Raw genomic sequence first — 19,653 nt, 5'->3', positions numbered from 1 at the left:
TTACATGTCTTTTTTTGTTTATCTCGTCCTGTACATCGTACACGGGATAGCGTTTCCGTTTGATATAGGGGAGTGAAAATAAATCAATGAATTTTTTTCATCTCTTGCATCGAACGGGCACAAACACTTATTGTATATATCAGCGGGGTTAGCGGTGTGTTAATATATTAATCAATAGGGGGTCCAAAGGTTGTCCATAGCCATGAACCCCAAATTCGCCTCCCGTGGGACTCGAACCTCCACCTCCATAGTGGAGGGAGGACGAGACAACCAACTTCACTAGGAATTTAAATGTTTGGTTTGGAAAGTTTAAAGAATATGAGCTATTCAAGATCAACTCGTGATTTGCTTGATTAAAATTCGTTTGAGAACGATTCACCTCATGACCAAGTCAATCTTAAATATATTTCTAAAACTCATTAAATTTTCAAGACAAATTTAAACAATTGAGTGTTCAACTCATTCTATTCATTTATCGGCCCTACTTTCCATAGGTGAAAAATTACACGCAGGTTACATGAATCAAAAGTTGGACTTTCATATATCTTCACTTACTAAACAAAAGAAACTGCATTCATCAAGTAGAAAAATTTGGAAATCAGTAACTTTTTAAAAGAGTAATACGCAATAGCAATCATATCAATAAAAAAAAAAATTGATAGCATGCAAGGGAGAACGATGAGCTAATATGCCCACACTATCGTCTTATATATATACGTTATAAATTAATTTATTGATTAAAATTATACCCGTTCGTCTTCCCAAGCGACATTTTAAAAAAATCTAAAACCTGCACATCAGCCTAGGCTAGATTTGGTTACATGGATTAGCTGCACTTGGGAATTTACTCACCCTCACTGGCTTTTAGGTCCTGTTAAGTTTTAAGGGATATGATGGCTGGCCTTCATCTCCTCAGTCAACCACACACGGCTCTAGTCTTCCTTGATTTGTTGTATTCTCTTTGTAGAAAGTCTTGCTTATTTGCAGAATTGTTGGCCTGAAATAAATCCTCCAATAGGATACATTGATGAAGAAATTTATTCTTTTTTTTCCATTTTCATGACAAAATAGGTTCTACCAGCAAGCGGCTAAGTGCTAACTTCAAAGTTCATACTCTTGCTCATCGAAGCAGGCATTATAGACATTGAAATATCTTCTCATTCAGAAATATTACCGAAACTTAACGAAGGGTAGACGATAGATTTGGCGCATAATGGTCCTCTACGGAACCTACTGGAGTATGTTCAAAGCAATTCAAATAGCTTTACAGCAATCTCAGAAAATGCAGTGTGTATGTATGTATGTGTACATAGACACATCGTTTTGCCATAACAAGGAATAACCAGTCCACACCTAAAGTGTCCTGTCATAGCCAAACTTCATCTTGAGATAATTAAGAAAAACGATTGCACAACATTCGCTCTATAAGGCATTTTACCACTAACAAAAAAAAGCACAACCACTCGGTATTTGAAACAATGAAATTGGATAAATCAATCTCGAAAAAGAAAATAATTAATGATTAGTTACTGAAACAAACAATAAGTATCAGCTTCCGCCGATGAGTCCTCTTTCCCTTTTTTGGAGCAAGAAAGGAGGATCAAGAAATGTATTTACATCAACAAACAAAAAATTTCCTCCTCAAGATCCACTTCTTTTTGACATTTTCCATTGCTTCCTCCTGCATCCTGAGGAGTTCATGGAACGACTGGCGCTATTGCATGTCAATGGCGTCAAGCTCCAGCTTCAACTCAACCCCCTGATCGCCATCTGCTACAGGTTGAGTAGAAAAACTCAACGAGCTGACATCATTTGATAGAGAACTATAGGGGGTTCAGAGACTGTTTAATTCATAGTCATGAACTCCAAATTTGCTTCCTGTGGGACTCGAACCTCCCCCTCCACAGTGGAGGGAGAACGAGACAATCAACTTCACTAGGAATTTGAATGTTCAGTTTGGGAAGTTTAAAGAATATGAGCTATTTGAGATCGACTCGACCCCGTTCGTTTTCGGATATTGGATTTTGATTTATAGGTAATAAGTATAGAGAGAAAGAGAGAAATGATTGGAAATAGGATAATGATTAGATAGGAATAGAGAGAAAAATGAAAGTAATGATTGGAGAGAAATGGGGTAATGATTAGAATCCAAAAACCAAAAGCCTTAAACGAACATGGTCGTGTGATTTGCTTGATTAAAATTCGTTTGAGATCGATTCGCCTCATGACCAAGTCAATCTTAAATATATTTCTAAAACTCATTAAATTTTCAAGCCAAATTAAAATAATTGAGTGTTCAACTCGTTCTATTTGTTTATCGGCCCTACTTTCCATAGGTGAAAACTTACACATAGATTACATGAATCAAAAGTTGGACTTTCTTATACCTTCACTTACTAAACATAAGAAAGTGCATTCATCTAAGTACAAAAATTTGAAAATCAGTAACTTTTTAAAAGCGTAGTACGTGATAACGATCTTATCATAAAAGAGATTTTGATAGCATGCAAGGGAGAACGATGAGCAAATGTGCCCACACTATTATCTTATATACGTCATAAATTAATTTAGTGCTTAAAAAATTATATCCGTTCGTCTTCCCAAATGACTTTTTAACAAAAATCTAAAACCTGCACATCAGCCTAGGCTAGATTTGGTTATATGGATTACCTCCAGTTGGAAATTTACTCACCCAATTTAGGTCCTTTTAAGGGATGATACCTGACCTTCCTTCATCCCCTCTGGACCACACGGCTCTAGTTTTCCATGATTTGTTGTTTTCTCTTTGTAAAAACTAGAAAGTCTTTCTTTTCATTATCATGACAAAATAGGTCCTATCAGCAGGCTGCTAAGTTGCTAACTTCAAAATTCATATGCTCCCTCATCGAAGCAAGCGTTATAGACATTGAAATATCTTCTCATTCCGAAATATCACCGAAACATAACGAAGGGCAGATGATAGATTCGGCACATAATGGTTCTCTACGGAACCTACTATGTTCAAGGCAAATCAAATAGCTTTACGGCAATCTCAGAAAATGCAGTGTGCATATATATACATACACAGATGCATCGTTTTGCCATCATAATTAACCAGTCTGCAACCAAAGCATCCTGTCACAGCCAAACTTCATCTTGAGATAATTAAGAAAAACGATTACACAACATTCGCTCTACAAGGCATTTTACCAGTAACAAGCAAAAAGCATAACCACTCGGTATTTAAAACAATGAAATTGGATAAATCAATCTCGAAAAGGAAAAAAATGATTAGTTACTGAAACAAACAATAAGCATCAGCTTCCCCAGATGAAACCTCTTTCCCTCTTTTGGAGCAAGAATGTAGAATCAAAAAAATTTACATCAACAAACAGAAATTTGACAAATCAAAATTCAGAGCATTAGTAATGCACAGCAACAGGCTCAATCCACAAAAATTGAAAATGTCGACTTTCATGCACAACAACTACTCAGAAATCCTCAGGTACTTGATTATTGGCAAGCTTATTAACTTTTCTTCGGCCAATTGTAATGGGCATCCACTAGAGGTTTAATTAGTGTTTTGGTCGGCTAACTTGGTTAATTATAAGTGAGCATCGTACGTATGGAAATGAAACTCTGGAGCATCCAAATGATCCACGTTATATTTTCCCCGAATACTCTTACAATACGTATATAAGGTTGCCCAATGTATCATGTATTACTACTTCTAAAATCATCTCTGCTTATAAAGCCATTATTATTTGAAACTTCAATGTGAGTTATTGCGGTTTTCAATGTATTAATTCTGACTCTTGATTTCTGTGTTTTATCTTAAGCTTGTTTGTCGCGGAAACAAGTTAGCTGCGGTTTAGAAATATGGTTGAATGTGAGACACAAAGGTTCTATGTAATTTTCACATATAGAACTGTACGTCTCCATCTTTTGGTTTTGCAACTACCATTCCGTGAAGTTTATCTTACTCCACTTTGAACTTGTCCTGCGTGTCTGAAACATGTCCGGTATGTGTCCAAAATGTCGGACTGGGAAGAAAAAAAAAACAGTCAGACTAAAAAACAAACATGTCTTACTCAAAAAAATAATTAAATATTCGAACACATATTTTTCACATGCCAAGAACGTGTCGGCTGTGTTCGAAACATCTGCAATGCGGATACAAAAGGCCCGGAAACATGTCCATGCTTCTTAGATTACAACCAACAATGAAAAACGTACTCAGCTAAAAGAAGAAAAAAAGACCTCATTGCGTTTTCCTTGATTCTCTCCATACCATTGTATCTCTTCTTTCAAATGAGACCTAATCCCTTGTGACGGATTTATGCTCGTCTTTTTTAATTAAGTTAAGACGAGGCGATTTACAACACAAGCAGGAATGGGTGTGGAAGCCAAAAAAATTAAAAGTTCCTCAGTGCATACTGGTTATTTGCATAACAAAAAGGGGGACGAAACAAAACAAAAGGGGAAAAAAACTGATCTTTGGTGCAGCAGTCCCATCAACACCATTTTCATTATGAATTCCAAGTGAGATAGTATGCAAACTGGCCTTTTCCAAAAAATAAATAATCCAAGAGAAGATGCAGCCCAACAACACAGGAATGAAAGCATTGGAAGTCAGAATTCCTCGCATCCTACTACAGACTTGAATGAACAAAACAGAGCACCAAGGGCTGATCTTTTCACTGGGGCAGCAGTATTATTACCATTAAAAAAAGCACTTGAAAATCACAGGAATTAAAACAAACGATGTCAAAAACTACAAGAAGGTCGATGGATACTGGGCTATTTGGGCTCAAGCTGCACCACAACCGAAGTGTTGCCCAATGATTTGAAAGTGTCTATACAATCTTGTAAGTCCTGGTCGCAAGCTATTAAAATCAACTCATTTTCCTCATCTTCATACCTGATGTAGTAAGTTCCAGCTTCCAGGTTCAGTCTTTTAGCCACTTCTTGCTGAAGCGCTACTAATCTAGACGGCAAAGACAGCCGGAACTTTATCATATTATTTTCATAGTTCGCCCTAATTGTCACTATATTTGCACCTTGGAATGCTGGCTTTGTGTGAGCAACACTATCCGAGGCTTGATTCGAAGGCAAATCAGAATTTAGATGTTGTCGGGTTTGTCCCTCGTTCTCAACAGGTGAGGACCGAAAGGAAGGGAACTTTTTTATGTTTTGATTGCGAGGTGGCCACCGATCAAGACCATAATCCCTACATACACGCTTCAATGTCGATATGCTAACTGCAAAATGAACAATTTAGATAAGAGAAAAACCTTCTATACTTCCAAAAGCCAACATTTTCTAAATGAAAAGAGACTGTCTAGTTAAAAATTACGAGGACAACAAGCAAACTTAGAGTTTATTTTTTTGGGAGTGTACTCTTACCTTGGAGTTTCTCCGCAGCCCCTTTACGACTCATTTTATTTTTTGCACATTCAAGGATATCCTCCCACGAAACTTCAATTCTAACTCCAGTTCCTCTATGTTTCCTTTCCGTCTTTCTTTTGCGTTCTTTTGAGCTATTAACTGTAATGATGTTTCGTTCTTCAATGACGACATTCTGTCCATTGTTTGGAGGGTCCAATGGTGGCTGACGAGATGAATCTAGTTGCATCGTCACTTCTCCATTCTGCAAGGCTTCAAGACTAGACAAAATGTAGTTTTGATCTTCACTAATGACATTTGTTCCACTGTATATGGCACCTGTTGATGCCTGATCCAGTTGACGTAGATGCAACATCACTCCTCCACCCTTAGCTTGGATCTTTTGAACAGAATGAAGTTTTTGACCCTTCTGAAAATCAATAACTTTAACTGATAATAATTCCCCCAGTTCTTGGCCAGAAGCAAGCTTAAAAGTTTTGAAATTGTCCTCCATTGTTCCCAATATCAAGCTCAATAAGGTCCATGAGTTGTCACCGCATCTGTTTCTCGTGGGCAAAAAAAACTCTACTGCATAAATGTCATTTGCAGTGTAACTGCTCTGCAAGCATAATGTGAACCAACCACGGAATTCCATCAGTTGTGCATAGGGTACCAAGGGGTACTCAGTTAAGCTGAGTTGGGTTATGTCCGAGCAGTACAACATGTTGGGAGATGAAAGTAACATCCCGGCAACCCCTCCCTTTCCTAAGTGACTGCATTTAATGACTTTTACGAACTCATCAAACTCGTCCTCATTGTGCCCACAATATTCCACAGCCTCGGACAGGAGTGGCCCTTGCAGTAAACCGTTGCAAACACTGCAAGGGACCCATGTCATAGCGAAGGGTAGATTATGAATTTCGCACACCGTTTTCAACACCGTGTTGAGTTCCTGGAAGGCAGTTGTGCGTGCTTTATTTTCATCCCTGATCTGTTTTGAAAGTATTGTCACATCAGATTCTTGAGTGAATTTATCACTTACACTAATTATGAACTGTTTTAAAATCAAAAGATTTAATATTGCATCAAGGTTTGCCACTTACTTCCATTTCGTAGTGGTTATATCCAACAAAACATTGCAGACCAAACTCCTGCAGGCAAAAGGAAACATGCAACTCACAAATCTTGAAAACATATTCATATATACAAGTAGGTTCAAAGAAAGAAAGCAAAGTAAGGAAATATACGTCCATATATAATATATGTGACAAGGGTTTGTGCAACATTTGCCTCAGAAAAGTCCCACCCTATGAGGAAATGATCTTGGAAATTTTGCAGCATTCAACATATTAATATTTTCTTCGAAGGAACACAAGCTTCCAGACAGATAAGAGTATAATACCCTAACTAAAATTCAAAGGAGACCCTTAGGTTACATATGTGTTGTTTAGATATACACTAGCTCAGATTTGATTTCTGAGAATTCAGCTGCAATGGTGTTTCACACGAATGGATCTCAAGTCAAACAGAACTTGGCAGAGGAGTCCCTGACTGATTCGTTAAGTCCGAACTCCACTCAGGATAGTTTAACAGCATAATTAAGGATGGGCCATTTTCTTTCTAAACAGCTGCCTTCCTGTGTCAAAGGGAACATAACCCACAAAACTCCTCAAGGCCTAATGATGTCCGTTATCTGGAGAGATTTATATCAAGACAACTGAATGAGCCTCTGGACCATTGTATCTCATTTAAATGCTTAACATTCACATTTTATTGCTTATCCAATTCTTAACCAATTATGCATTGCAGTTGTCTAATTGGCAAACTACTTCCTTCTGAAAGGAAAAACATAGGCTCATGCTCAAAGGTGCAATGACTATTTTTGTAAGAGAAACAGTGGGTTGTTGCCAAATCATTGACTTCTTATTTTTAAGTAAGAGCCAAATCACCAACTTCAAAATGTTGCGTTTTAAGCCTTTTGTGATTCCATAAGATGACCATGTAGCTCAAGTATACTCATATTGTCCGAAGCACCAGTTGAATACGAGGAGTTATTGCCATAAGAAATTGAAGGATACCAATGTTTCTTGTGTCGACTTAAAGAAGGGAAAATTTAAAAAAGTAAAAAGTAAAAGGATGAACAAAGTATAAAAATTAATAGTTACACTTTTACACAAACTATAAGTTTAAGTAAGCAAAGCCTATTAAAGGAGGTTTGATATCAATATCTATTTCCGACATATCCATGACGAATAGTGAACAAAACTTTTTTCAGTAGTTGGTATGCTTATTCAGAAAGCTTCCTCTCCAGTTGTTAAAAATAAGGACATGCCCAGTTTTGACATTTCTGGGTCCATCCAGAGCTCAATTTGATCTTTGAGAAGATTAGCTAGGACAAAAATTATGTGCATCAGATATTGATCGACATGATTTAGAACACTTTTTGTTGTTGTTGATATGATCACAAGAATTTAGAACACATTAATATTCAAACAAATACACATACACCAGATTGGAGCCCATTTATTTGAAGATAAATATGCTTGATCAGTTTGTGATCGATATTCAAGCAAATTGGGCAGATAATACTTCTTCTCAGGCTCTACACAATAAACTGTTCAAATCATCAAAATGAGTTCAGATAGACCCGACTATCTATAGGGAAAAGACAAAAAAAAAAGACTTTCATTATTTCATATCTAACTTTCATAAATTTTTTTTTGATAGGCAATCTAACTTTCATAAATTATTGGGAGTAGTTTAAAATTTAATTTCAATAGGGAAATGCGGGAAATCCAATTTAACCTTTCAAGGAGACATATTTTAGAAGGCCGTGCATTTTACCTTAAGAAGATGAATTCCCAACGCGACCAACATTATGGGGACGAGGGAGTAGAAAAGAAGCATAGTTGAGAAAAATCAACTTATAATTGGCTCCAGTTTTGTGGAAAAGTAATGCATCATCCCGTGCCCAACAACCAATAAAGTAGTAAAAAAAAAAAAAAGGGAAAAAAAGAATATGAAAGTTAACAAGAAATTCAAAGATGCCTGGATTATTGACAAACCTGAAAAATGTCATACATTTCGCCGAGGAAAGATTTGTCATGCCAATCTCGAACCATGGAGCACGGAGACACAATCTCAAGTACACCAACACAGGTGTGGCTGAAATGGTGGAACACTGGCACAGCCCAAGATGATTGAATCCCGCAATGTAAAGCAAGGTCGCGCTGTGGATACTCTTTGAGAGTGTAATGCTTCACATCCGGAGCGTGTTCGGGGAGTTTATTGAGGAAGACACGGCCAGGAAGCCCAAGTTGTTCTTCTGCACACTCTGCATCTGCGTAGAAGGAGTTATACTCCCTACACATTCCCATCCTATACTCACAAAGCCTATTTCTCGCACCCTGGGCATATAATGTTTTACCAAGAGCATATGATGTTTTACCAAGAGCAAAAGGTTGGAATTGAGTTGTAAGCAAAGTCCGCCCCTCGGACGTTTTTGTGGCTGCCCAAAATTGAACTAGGCGCAAAAAAAGTTTATCCTTGGATATCAATTTTTGGAGAGCATTTCTGATTAAGTTCGCAAAATTATCTGTAAATGAAAATGAGGTTGAGCCCCTAAGAAAAGAAGAAGAAAGAAGAAAGCAAGAGAGGAAAGAGAGAGAAGACTTGCCGAGTTGGCTCCAGAAAACCCAGCCAAAAGGCGGACTGTAAAAATAATCTTGATCTTCAAATCGCGACCAATAGAGTCGTTCCTTTCGTATGTATTCCTTGAAATCGGGAGGGAAATAGTCCTCCTCAACTCCAAGGATTGTATGGGCATCATCAACACTTCCGTGTATGGGCATCATCATCTTGAATTCTCTGCAGAGAAATGGATCGGCGAACCCGATTCCTTCCAAAACATGAATGAACCCAGTTGCCCCCTCACACCTCCGTCTATTTATAGGAGATAGGAGTACTCTCCTCACCGAGTACATCTTAAATGTTTCATAATATAGTTTTTCCATGATCAGGTTTTCAGAACTTGTATCATTAATTTCTATATGAAGATTATATCTTGTTTTCTTTTACAAGAATAGTTTATATCGACTGGCCGGCCTCAAGTATTCATTAAACTTACCATATAGATCTGGAATCATCATGCCTGCAGGCAACTACAATGTAATAGTAGAATGATGAAAGTGAAGGGCCGAATACTGACCATAAAACGTACAGAAGAGAATATTTGTTTAACGGAGTTTTCCGTGAATAATTATTTACGGAGGTGAATCAAGCGCGTTGATTCTTTTTTGAAAAATTTTTATTTAAATTCAAACAGTCGAAATGAACAATCGAGATCGCGCGGCTCCGTCAATGAGAGAATCTTGACCCCTCCGTAAATAAGTCAATCTCAAAACAGAATATGAAACTGGCTAGTTTACCCCTCAAATTGTTGGGACTTGTGGTTGCTGCTCTTGTCCTTAACAAAAAGTAGTGTTGTGTTACAAGATAGAATCCTTATCAATCGATGAGACATAGAAAAAGAAGATTTTTTTTTTTTTTTTGGGTTCCCTGACATAGCACGGGTAAAGTGATTGTTTACCATACGTATCCATGTGCACAATAGAAGATAAGACAAATACCTAAACAAAGGCCTCGGGTCAGTTGGTAATTGCATTAAAGATCAAGTTGGTCTGTATCAATAGTTATATTCTATTGGTTTCATGAAAGTCGAGTAACTTCATTATATAAAACAAAAAGTTTGCGCGTATAGATATACCTACACTAGTTATATTCTATTGTTTTTTTTTTTTACACCAGGGCGGCTCAAGAGGTCCACGTCTCCATTGATTTTCCAAGGTTAGCAATTCATGTCAAAGGACCAAAGGGCTCAGGCTCTCAATTCAGCTCCATTTCCATCCATCCCCTCTCTCTCACTCTATCAAACTCCCTTGACTTCATTGGAGAGTCGTTTTAAGGGTACTTAAATATTCATTATTTAATCAGTTCATTTATAATTTTTTTGTATATTTTTTTATTTTACCAATCTATCTATATCATCTATCTATCTATCTATATCTATCTATCTATCCATCCATATCTATATACCATTGAAATGTGTCTGAACCCAAAAAGCTTTCAAATTCTCGTTCCTAATTTTTGGACTTTTCACCTTTTTTTGTTTATAAAAAGAGATAGAAAGAAAGAGAGAAATGTGGGGGAGTGGGAGAGAGAGGAAGCGGGGGGGGGGAAACGTGGGAGAGGGAGGAAGAGGGAAAAAATTATTCTATGCCATTAGGCACCGTCATATATTACCTCAAATTCATTATTTTTCATTACATGTTCTTTTTTGTTTATCTCGTCCTATACATCGTACACGGGATAGCGTTTCCATTTTTTTTTATCTCTTGCATCGAACGGGCACAAACACTTATTGTATATATCAGCGGGGTTAGCGGTGTGTTAATATATTAATCAATAGGGCGTCCAAAGGCTGTCCATAGCCATGAACCCCAAATTCGCCTCCCGTGGGACTCGAACCTCCGGCTCCACAGTGGAGGGAGGACGAGACAACCAACTTCACTAGGAATTTAAATGTTCGGTTTGGAAAGTTTAAAGAATATGAGCTATTCAAGATCAACTCGTGATTTGCTTGATTAAAATTCGTTTGAGATCGATTCGCCTCATGACCAAGTCAATCTTAAATATATTTCTAAAACTCATTAAATTTTCAAGACAAATTTAAACAATTGAGTGTTCAACTCGTTCTATTCATTTATCGGCCCTACTTTCCATAGGTTAAAAATTACACACAGGTTACATGAATCAAAAGTTGGACTTTCATATATCTTCACTTACTAAACAAAAGAAACTGCATTCATCAAGTAGAAAAATTTGGAAATCAATAACTTTTTAAAAGAGTAATACGCAATAGCAGTCATATCATAAAAAAAAATTTGGTAGCATGCAAGGGAGAATGATGAGCTAATATGCCCACACTATCGTCTTATATATATACGTCATAAATTAATTTAGTGATTAAAATTATACCCGTTCGTCTTCCCAAACGACATTTTAAAAAAATCTAAAACCTGCACATCAGCCTAGGCTAGATTTGGTTACATGGATTAGCTGCACTTGGGAATTTATTACTCACCCTCACTGGCGTTTAGGTCCTGTTAAGTTTTAAGGGATGATGGCTGACCTTCATCTCCTCAGTCAACCACATACGGCTCTAGTTTTCCTTGATTTGTTGTATTCTCTTGGTAGAAAGTCTTGCTTATTTGCAGATTGTTGGCCCGAAATAAATCCTCCAATAGGATACATTGATGAAGAAATTTGTTCTTTTTTTTTTCCATTATCATGAGAAAATAGGTCCTACTGCTAAGTGCTTACTTTAAAGTTCATACTCTTGCTCATCGAAGCGGCATTATAGACATTGAAATATCTTCTCATTCGGAAATATCACCAAAACATAACGAAGGGTAGACGATAGACTTGTCGCATAATGGTCCTCTACGGAACCTACTGGAGTATGTTCAAAGCAATTCAAATAGCTTTATAGCAATCTCAGAAAAAGCGGTGTGTATGTATATATTTGTACATAGACACATCGTTTTGCCATAACAAGGAATAATCAGTCTACAACTAAAGTGTCCTATCACAACCATACTTCATCTTGAGATAATTAAGAAAAACGATTGAACAACATTCGCTCTACAAGGCATTTTACCACTAACAAGAAAAAGCATAACCACTTGGTATTTGAAACAATGAAATTGGATAAATCAATCTCGAATATGAAAAAAATGATTAGTTACTGAAACCAACAATAAGCATCAGCTTCCGCAGATGAATCCTCCTTCCCTTTTTTGGAGCAAAGAAAGTAGGATCAAGAAATGTATTTACATCAACAAACAGAAATTTTCCTCCTCAAGATCCACTTCTTTTTGACATTTTCCATTGCTTCCTCCCACATCCTGAGGAGTTCACTGAAAGACTGGCGATATTGCATGTCAATAGCGTCAAGCTTCAGCTTCAACTCATCCCCCTGATCGCCATCTGCTACAAATTGAGTAGAAAAACTCAACGAGCTGCCATCATTTGATAGAGAACTACATAGAAAGTCTTCAGCATTTCATTCATGACGACAGATCTAGAGAAACTACCCTTGCATACTTCAAACCCATTTGAACTCATGTTCCATTCACTTTGGAAGACCTCCTTACTTCAGCTTCATTATACATCGAAGCAGCATTAGACATTGGAAATATCATGTCTTTGGGAAATATCTGTGCAAAAAATTGGAACAAAATTATCATGAAGGGTAGTTGATAGATATGGCGCAATCATGAAGGGTACACGAAAGATATGGCGCATAACGGTTCTTTATGGAACTTACACTGTGCAATGCATTTCAAATAGCTTTGCATCAATCCGGGAAAATGCACATGCATCGTGTCACTGTCAAACTTCATCTTTTTTCAGATCAGCAAACTTTATCTTGCAATCATGGAAACCAAACTACTATACAACACTTGCCCCAAAAACATTTCACCACTACCAAGAAAAAGCATAACCACTCAGTATTTAAAACAATAAAATTGGATAAATCAATCAACAACGAAGTATTTTAATATAAGTTTGTTGCGGAAACAAGTTAGCTGCGGTTGAGAACATGGTTAAATGTGAGACACAGAGGTTCCATGTCAAGGCTGATTTTCACAAAATATAATGACAGAAGTTATAAGTTATCTGTCGATTCCACCATGGAAGTTAATTTATTCAGTTTCTTTGCATCCAATATAGAACAGTACGTCTCCATCTTTTGGTTTTGCCACTACCATTCCCTGAAGTTTATCCTACTCCACTTTGAATGTGTCCCACGTGAGTCCTAGACATGTTCAGTATGCGTCCAAAACGTGTTTGACTCTACCAAAAAAGAAACGTGTCTAACTCAAAAACTAATAATTAAATACTCGAACACATATTTTCACATGCCAGGAATGTGTCAGTCGTGATCATGTTCAACTCGTTTGCGATATGGATTCAAAAGGCTTGGAAACATTTCCGTGCATTTTCCTTGATTCTCTCCGTACCATTGTCTCTCTTCTTTCAAATGAGACCTAACCCCTTGTGGCAGATTTATGTTCATCTATTTTAATTAAGTTAAGACCAGGCGATTTACAACACAAGCCAGAATGGGCGTGGCAGCCAAAAAAATTAGAAGTTCCTTAGTGCATACTGGTTATTTGAATAACAAAAAGGGAGACGAAACAAAAACAAAAGGGGAAAAAGACTGATCTTTGGCGCAGCAATCCCATCAACACCATTTTCTTTATGAATTCTGATCAAGTGAGAAGATGCAGCCCAACAACACAGGAATGAAAGCGTTGTGAGGAAGTCAAAATCCCTCGCATCCTGCTATAGACTTGAATAAACAAAACAGAGCACCAAGGGATCTTTTCACCGGGGCAGCAGTATTTTACCATTAAAAAAAGCACTTGAAAATCACAAGAGTTAAAACAAATGATGTCAAAAACTACAAGAACGTCAATGGATACTAGGCTATTTGAGCTCAAGCAGCACCACTGCCGAAGTGTTGCCCAGTGATTTAAAAGTGTGTATACAACCCTGTAAGTCCTCGTCGCAAGTTATTAAAATCGAATCATTCTCCTCGTCTTTATACTTGACATAGTAAGTTCCAGCTTCCAGGTCCAGTCTTTTAGCCACTTCTTGCTGAAGCGCTACTAATCTAGACGGCAAAGAAAGCGGAAACTTTATTGTATTATTTTCATATTTTGCCTTAATTGTCACCATATCTGCATCTTGGAATGCTGTCTTTGAGTGAGCAACACTATCCGAGGCTTGATTTGAAGGCAAATAAGAATTTTGACGTTGTCGGGTTTGTCCCTCGTTCTCAGCAGGCGAGGGCCGAAAGGAACGGAACTTTTTTATGTTGCGATTGCGAGGTGGCCACCTATCGATACCATAACCTCTACATACACGCATCAATGTCGATATGCTAACTGCAAAACGAACAATTTAGATTAGAGAAAAACCTTCTATACTTCCAAAAGCCCAACACTTTCGAAGTGAAAAGAGACCGTCTGGTTAAAAAATACAATGACGACAACAAGCAAACTCAGTATTTCAAATTTTGAGTGTGTATTTTTACCTTGGAGTTTCTTTGCAGCATCGTTACGGCTCTTTTTGGAATATTTAAGAATATCATCCAAAGAAACTTCAATTCGAACTCCATTGTTTTTATGTTGCCTTTCTTGCGTCTCTCTTGGGCCTCCTTCTGAATCTGAACTAGTAACCATGACCTTTCGTTCTGTAGTGATGACATTATGTGCATTTTTTGAATGATCAATTGACAGCTGATCAGATGAATCTAGTTGCATCGTAACTTTTCCACTCTGCAAGGGTTCAAAACTAGGCAAATTGTAGTTTTGTGCTTCACTAACGACATTCGTTCCATTGCTTATGGCATCCATTGGTGGCTGATCCAGATGACCTAGCTGCAATGTTTCTCCTCCATCCTTAGCTTGGATCTTTTGAATAAAATCAAGTTTTTGACCATTCTGAAAATCTATAACTTGAACTGATAATAAATCCCCCAGTTCTTGGCCAGAAGCAAGCTTAAAAGTTCTGAAATTTTCCTCCATTGTCCCCAATATCAAGCTCAATGAGGTCCATGAGTTGTCACGGTATCTTTCGCTCGTGGGCAAAAAAAACTCTAGCACATAAATGTCATTTGCAGTGTAACTGCTCTGCAAGCATATTGTGAACCAACCATGGAAATGGCACAGTTGTGCATAGGGTAGCAAGGGGTACTCAGCTAAGCTGAGTTGGGTTATATCTGAGCAATATAACATGTTAGGAGGTAAAAGTACCATCCCGGCAACCCCTTCCTTTCTTAAGTGACAGGATTTACTGACTAATACGAACATCTTTTTCCAGAAGTCTACGTGCCTACAAAATTCCACACCCTCAGACAGGAGTTGCCCTCGCAGTAAATGTTTGCAAGCACTGCAAGGGACCCATGTCATAGCCAAGGGCAGCTCATGAATTTTGCACACCCTTTCCAACACCGTCTTGAGTTCCTGGAAGGCAGTTGTGCGTGCTTTATTTTCATCCCTGATCTATTTTGAAAGAATTGTCACATCAGGATTCTTAAGTGAAGTTATCACTTACAGTAATTATGAACTGTTTTAAAATCAAAAGATTGAATATTGCATCAAGATTTTCCACTCACTTGCATTTCGTAGTGTTTATATCCATCAAAACATAGCAGACCAAACTCCTGCAGGGAAATGGAAACATGCAACTCACGAATCTTGAAAACACACTGGATATACACAAGTAGGGTGAAAGAAAAGCAAAGTAAAAAAAATATACGTCCATATGGATGACAAGGGTTTGTGCAACATTGGTGTCGCAGAAGTCCCAGCCTATGAGGAAATGATCTTGGAAATTTTGTGAGTCAGCATTCAACATATTAATATTTTCTTCAAAGGAACACAAGCTTCCGGTGAATAAGAGTCTAGTACCCTAACTGAAATTCCAAGGAGACCCTTAGGTTACATACGTGTTGTTTAGCAAAACACTAGCTCAGATTTGATTTCAGAGAATTCAACTGCGATGGTGTTTCACACGAATGGATGTCGAGTGAAAGAGAACTTGGCATAGGAGTCCCTGACTAATTCGTTAAGTCCTAATTCCACTCAGGATACTTTAACAGCATAATTAAGGAGGGGCGATGTTCCTTTTAAACGGCAGCCTTCTTGTGTCCGAGGGAACAAAACCCACAAAACTCCTCAAGGTCTAATGATGTCCGTTATCTGGAGAGATTTATATCAACTTATCAAGACAACTGAATGAGGCTCTAGACCATTGCATCTCATCAACATGCTTAATATTTGTATTTGATTGCTTATCCAATTCTTAACCAATTATGCATTGCAGTTGTCTAATTGGCAAACTACTTCCTTCTTAAAGGAAAAACATTGGCTCATGCTCATAGAGGTGCAATGACTATATTTGAAGGAGAAACAGTGGGTTGTTGCCAAATCATTGACTTCTTTTCTTTTTCTTTTTTATGGAAGAGCCAAATCATGGACTTCAAAATGTTCTGTTTTAAGCCTTTTGTGATTCCATAAGACAACCATGTGCTAAAGTATACTCATATTGTCCAAAGCACCAGTTGAATATGAGGAGTTATTGCCATAAGAAATCGAGAGATACCAGTGTTTCTCGTGTTGACTTAAAGAGACGAAAATTCAAAAAAGTTAAAAGTAAAAGGATGTGACCAAAGTATAAAAATTAACAGTTTTGTACAAACTATAATTTATGTAAGGAAAGCTTATTAAAGGAAGTTTGATATCAATATCTATTTCAGACATATCCATGACAAATAATGAACAATACTTTTTTCAATAGTGGGTGCCTTTATTCAGATAGCTCCTCTCCAGTAGTTTTAAAAAAAAAGGACATCCAGTTTTGACCTTTCTGGGTCCATCCAGAGTTCAATTTGATCGTTGAGAAGATTAGCCAGGAAAAAAATTATGTGCATTGATCGACATGATTTAGAATACTTTTTCCTTTTGTTGATACAATCACAAGAATCTAAAACACATTTAATATTCAAACAAATACACATACACCGGATTGGAGCCCCTTTATTTGAAGATAAATATGCTTTGATCAGTTTGTGATCGATATTCAAGCAAACTGGGCAGATAATACTTCTTTACAGGCTCTACACAATGAACTGTTCAAATCATCAAAATAAGTCCGGGATATACCCGACTATCTATAGGGAAAAGACCAAAAAAAAAAAAGCCTTTCATTATTTCATATCTAACTTGCATAAATTATTAGGAGTAGTTTAAAAGTGAATATCAATGGCGAAATGCGGGACGTCCAATTGAACCTTTCAAGGAGACGTATTTTAGAAGGATGTGCATTTTACCTTAAAAGGTTGAATTCCCAACGAGACTAACATTAAGGGGACGAGGGAGTAGAAAAGAAGCATAGTTGAGAAAAATCAACTTATAATCTTTCAAGCTAAAGCTGAAATTTATAACTGGGTCCAGTTTTGTGGAAAAGTAATGCATCATCTCGTGCCTAACAACCATTAAAGTAGTAAAACAAAAAGGGAAAAAAAGAATAACTAATGTTAACAAGAAATTCAAAGATGCCTGGATTATTGACAAACCTGAAAAATGTCATACATTTGGCCGAGGAAAGATTTGTCATACGAAACTGGATCCGGGAAGTGCAGAGACACAATCTCAAGTACACCGACACAGGTGTGGCTGGAATGGTCGAACACTGGCACAGCACAAGATCCATTTATGCTGCAACAACGTACAGCAAGCTTGCGTTGTGGATACTCTTTCAGAGAGTAATGCGTCACAAACGGAATGGATTCGGGGAATTGATGGAGGAAGACACGGCCAGGAAGCCCAAGTTGTTCTTCTCCACTCTCTGCATCTGCGTAGAAGGAGTTATACTCCCTACACATCCCCATCCTGTACTCACAAAGCTTACGGGTCTCATCCAGAGCGTATTCTGCTGTGCCAATGGCAAAAGGTTGGAATTGAGTAGTAAGCAAAGTCCGCCCCTCGGACGTTTTTGTGGGTGCCCAAAATTGAACTAGGTGACAATTAAGTTCCTTCTTGAATATCAATTTTTGGAGAGCATGACTGATTAAGTCCGCAAAATTATCTGTAAATGAAAACTGAGGTTGAGCCCAGAAAAAAAAAAAAAAAGGAAGGAAGAAGAAAGAAGAAAGCAAGAGAGAGAGAGAAGACTTGCCGGGTTGGGTCTGGTGGTCTTGTTGGCTCCAGAAAACCCATCCACGACAGGGACGCTCAAAAATATATTGATCTCCTTCAAATCGCGAGCAATTGAGTCGTTCCTTCTCTATGTATTCCTTGAAATTGGGAGGGAACTCCTCAACTCCAAGGAATGTACCGGCATCATCAACACTTCCGTCTATGGCCGTCATCTTCAATTCTTCGCAAAGAAATCGATCGGCGAACCCACCAAACATGAACCCAGTTGCCACCTCACCCTTCCCTCTATTATAGGATAGGATAGGAGTCCTACTTTCCTCACCGAGGAATTTTAATCAGTTCATTTAATTGTCTTTTTTTTTTACCAATATTATTACAGTTTGTGAGGTGCTAGTTGGTCCCAGTATCCACAGTGCTATAATCAAAATAAAAGGTTTTTAAAGTTAATAATATTTGCAGAATATTTGCAGAAAATATGACTCACCGATATTCAAATGAGATGATTTTTTGTGGTGACCTTAATCAGGGTGTTTTGAACAACATGAGCGGTTCCGATCATCTTTATGAGATCCAAAACGGGTCCAAAAACCATCTGTATGTGCTGTCTGTTTTCAAAAATTTGTGCATATAGCATTGTTGAAGAATATGAGCTATTCGAGATCAACTCGTAATTTGCTTGATTAAAATTCGTTTGAGATTGATTCGTCTCATGACCAAGTCAATCTTAAATGGAGTATATTTCTAAAGCATATCAAATTTTCAAGCCAAATTTAAACAATTAAGTGTTCAACTCGTTTTGTTCGTTTACCGGCCCTACTTTCCATAGGTGAAAAATTACACACAGATTACATAAATCAAAAGTTGGACTTTCAAATACCTTCACTTACTAAACAAAAGAAAGTGCATTCATCATGTAAAAAAAATTGAAAATCAATAACTTTTTAAAGAGTAGTACGCGACAGCAGTCATATTATAAAAGAAATTTTGATAGCATGCAACGAAGAACGATGAGCAAATGTGCCCATCGTCATAAATTAATTTAGTGCTTAAAAAATTATATCCGTTCGCCTTCCCAAATGACTTTTTAAAAAAATCTAAAACCTGCGCATCAGCCTTGGCTAGATTTTATATGGATTAGCTGCACTTGGAAATTTACTCACCTCTCACTGGCTTTTAGGTCCTTTCAAGAGATGATGGCTGACCTTCATCTCCTCAGTCAACCACACGGCTCTAGTTTTCCTCGATTTGTTGTTTTCTCTTTGTAGAAAATCTTGCTTATTTGTAGATTGTTGACACAAAATAAATCCTCCGATAGGATACATTGACGAAGAAAATAGATTTTTTTCTACCATTAGCATGATAAAATAGGTCCTACCAGCGAGTACTAACTTCAAAGTTCTTACTCTCGCTCATCGAAGCAGACATTATAGACATTGAAATATCTTCTCATTGGGAAATATCACCAATGAGCTAGAAGCAGGCATTATAGACATTGAAA

The 19,653-nt window shown here is 37.4% G+C and overlaps 1 protein-coding gene across 1 annotated transcript; it reads right to left on the bottom strand.

Moving 5' to 3' along the window:
- Positions 1–4,668: 4,668 nt before the first annotated feature.
- LOC131317970 (protein NLP7-like) lies at positions 4,669–18,489 on the bottom strand. Its single transcript, XM_058347713.1, has 6 exons — positions 18,175–18,489; positions 17,871–18,084; positions 8,430–8,727; positions 6,468–6,515; positions 5,386–6,355; positions 4,669–5,240 (listed from the first exon to the last, which is right to left on the bottom strand). Exons 1-6 carry the CDS (start codon positions 18,410–18,412, stop codon positions 4,780–4,782), a joined length of 2,229 nt encoding a protein of 742 aa, XP_058203696.1. The 5' UTR covers positions 18,413–18,489; the 3' UTR covers positions 4,669–4,779.
- Positions 18,490–19,653: the final 1,164 nt, after the last annotated feature.

Source organism: Rhododendron vialii, chromosome 2a (genome assembly GCF_030253575.1).
Source record: "Rhododendron vialii isolate Sample 1 chromosome 2a, ASM3025357v1".
Classification (NCBI taxonomy): domain Eukaryota; kingdom Viridiplantae; phylum Streptophyta; class Magnoliopsida; order Ericales; family Ericaceae; genus Rhododendron; species Rhododendron vialii.
This window is presented reverse-complemented; position numbering and strand designations above follow the sequence as displayed.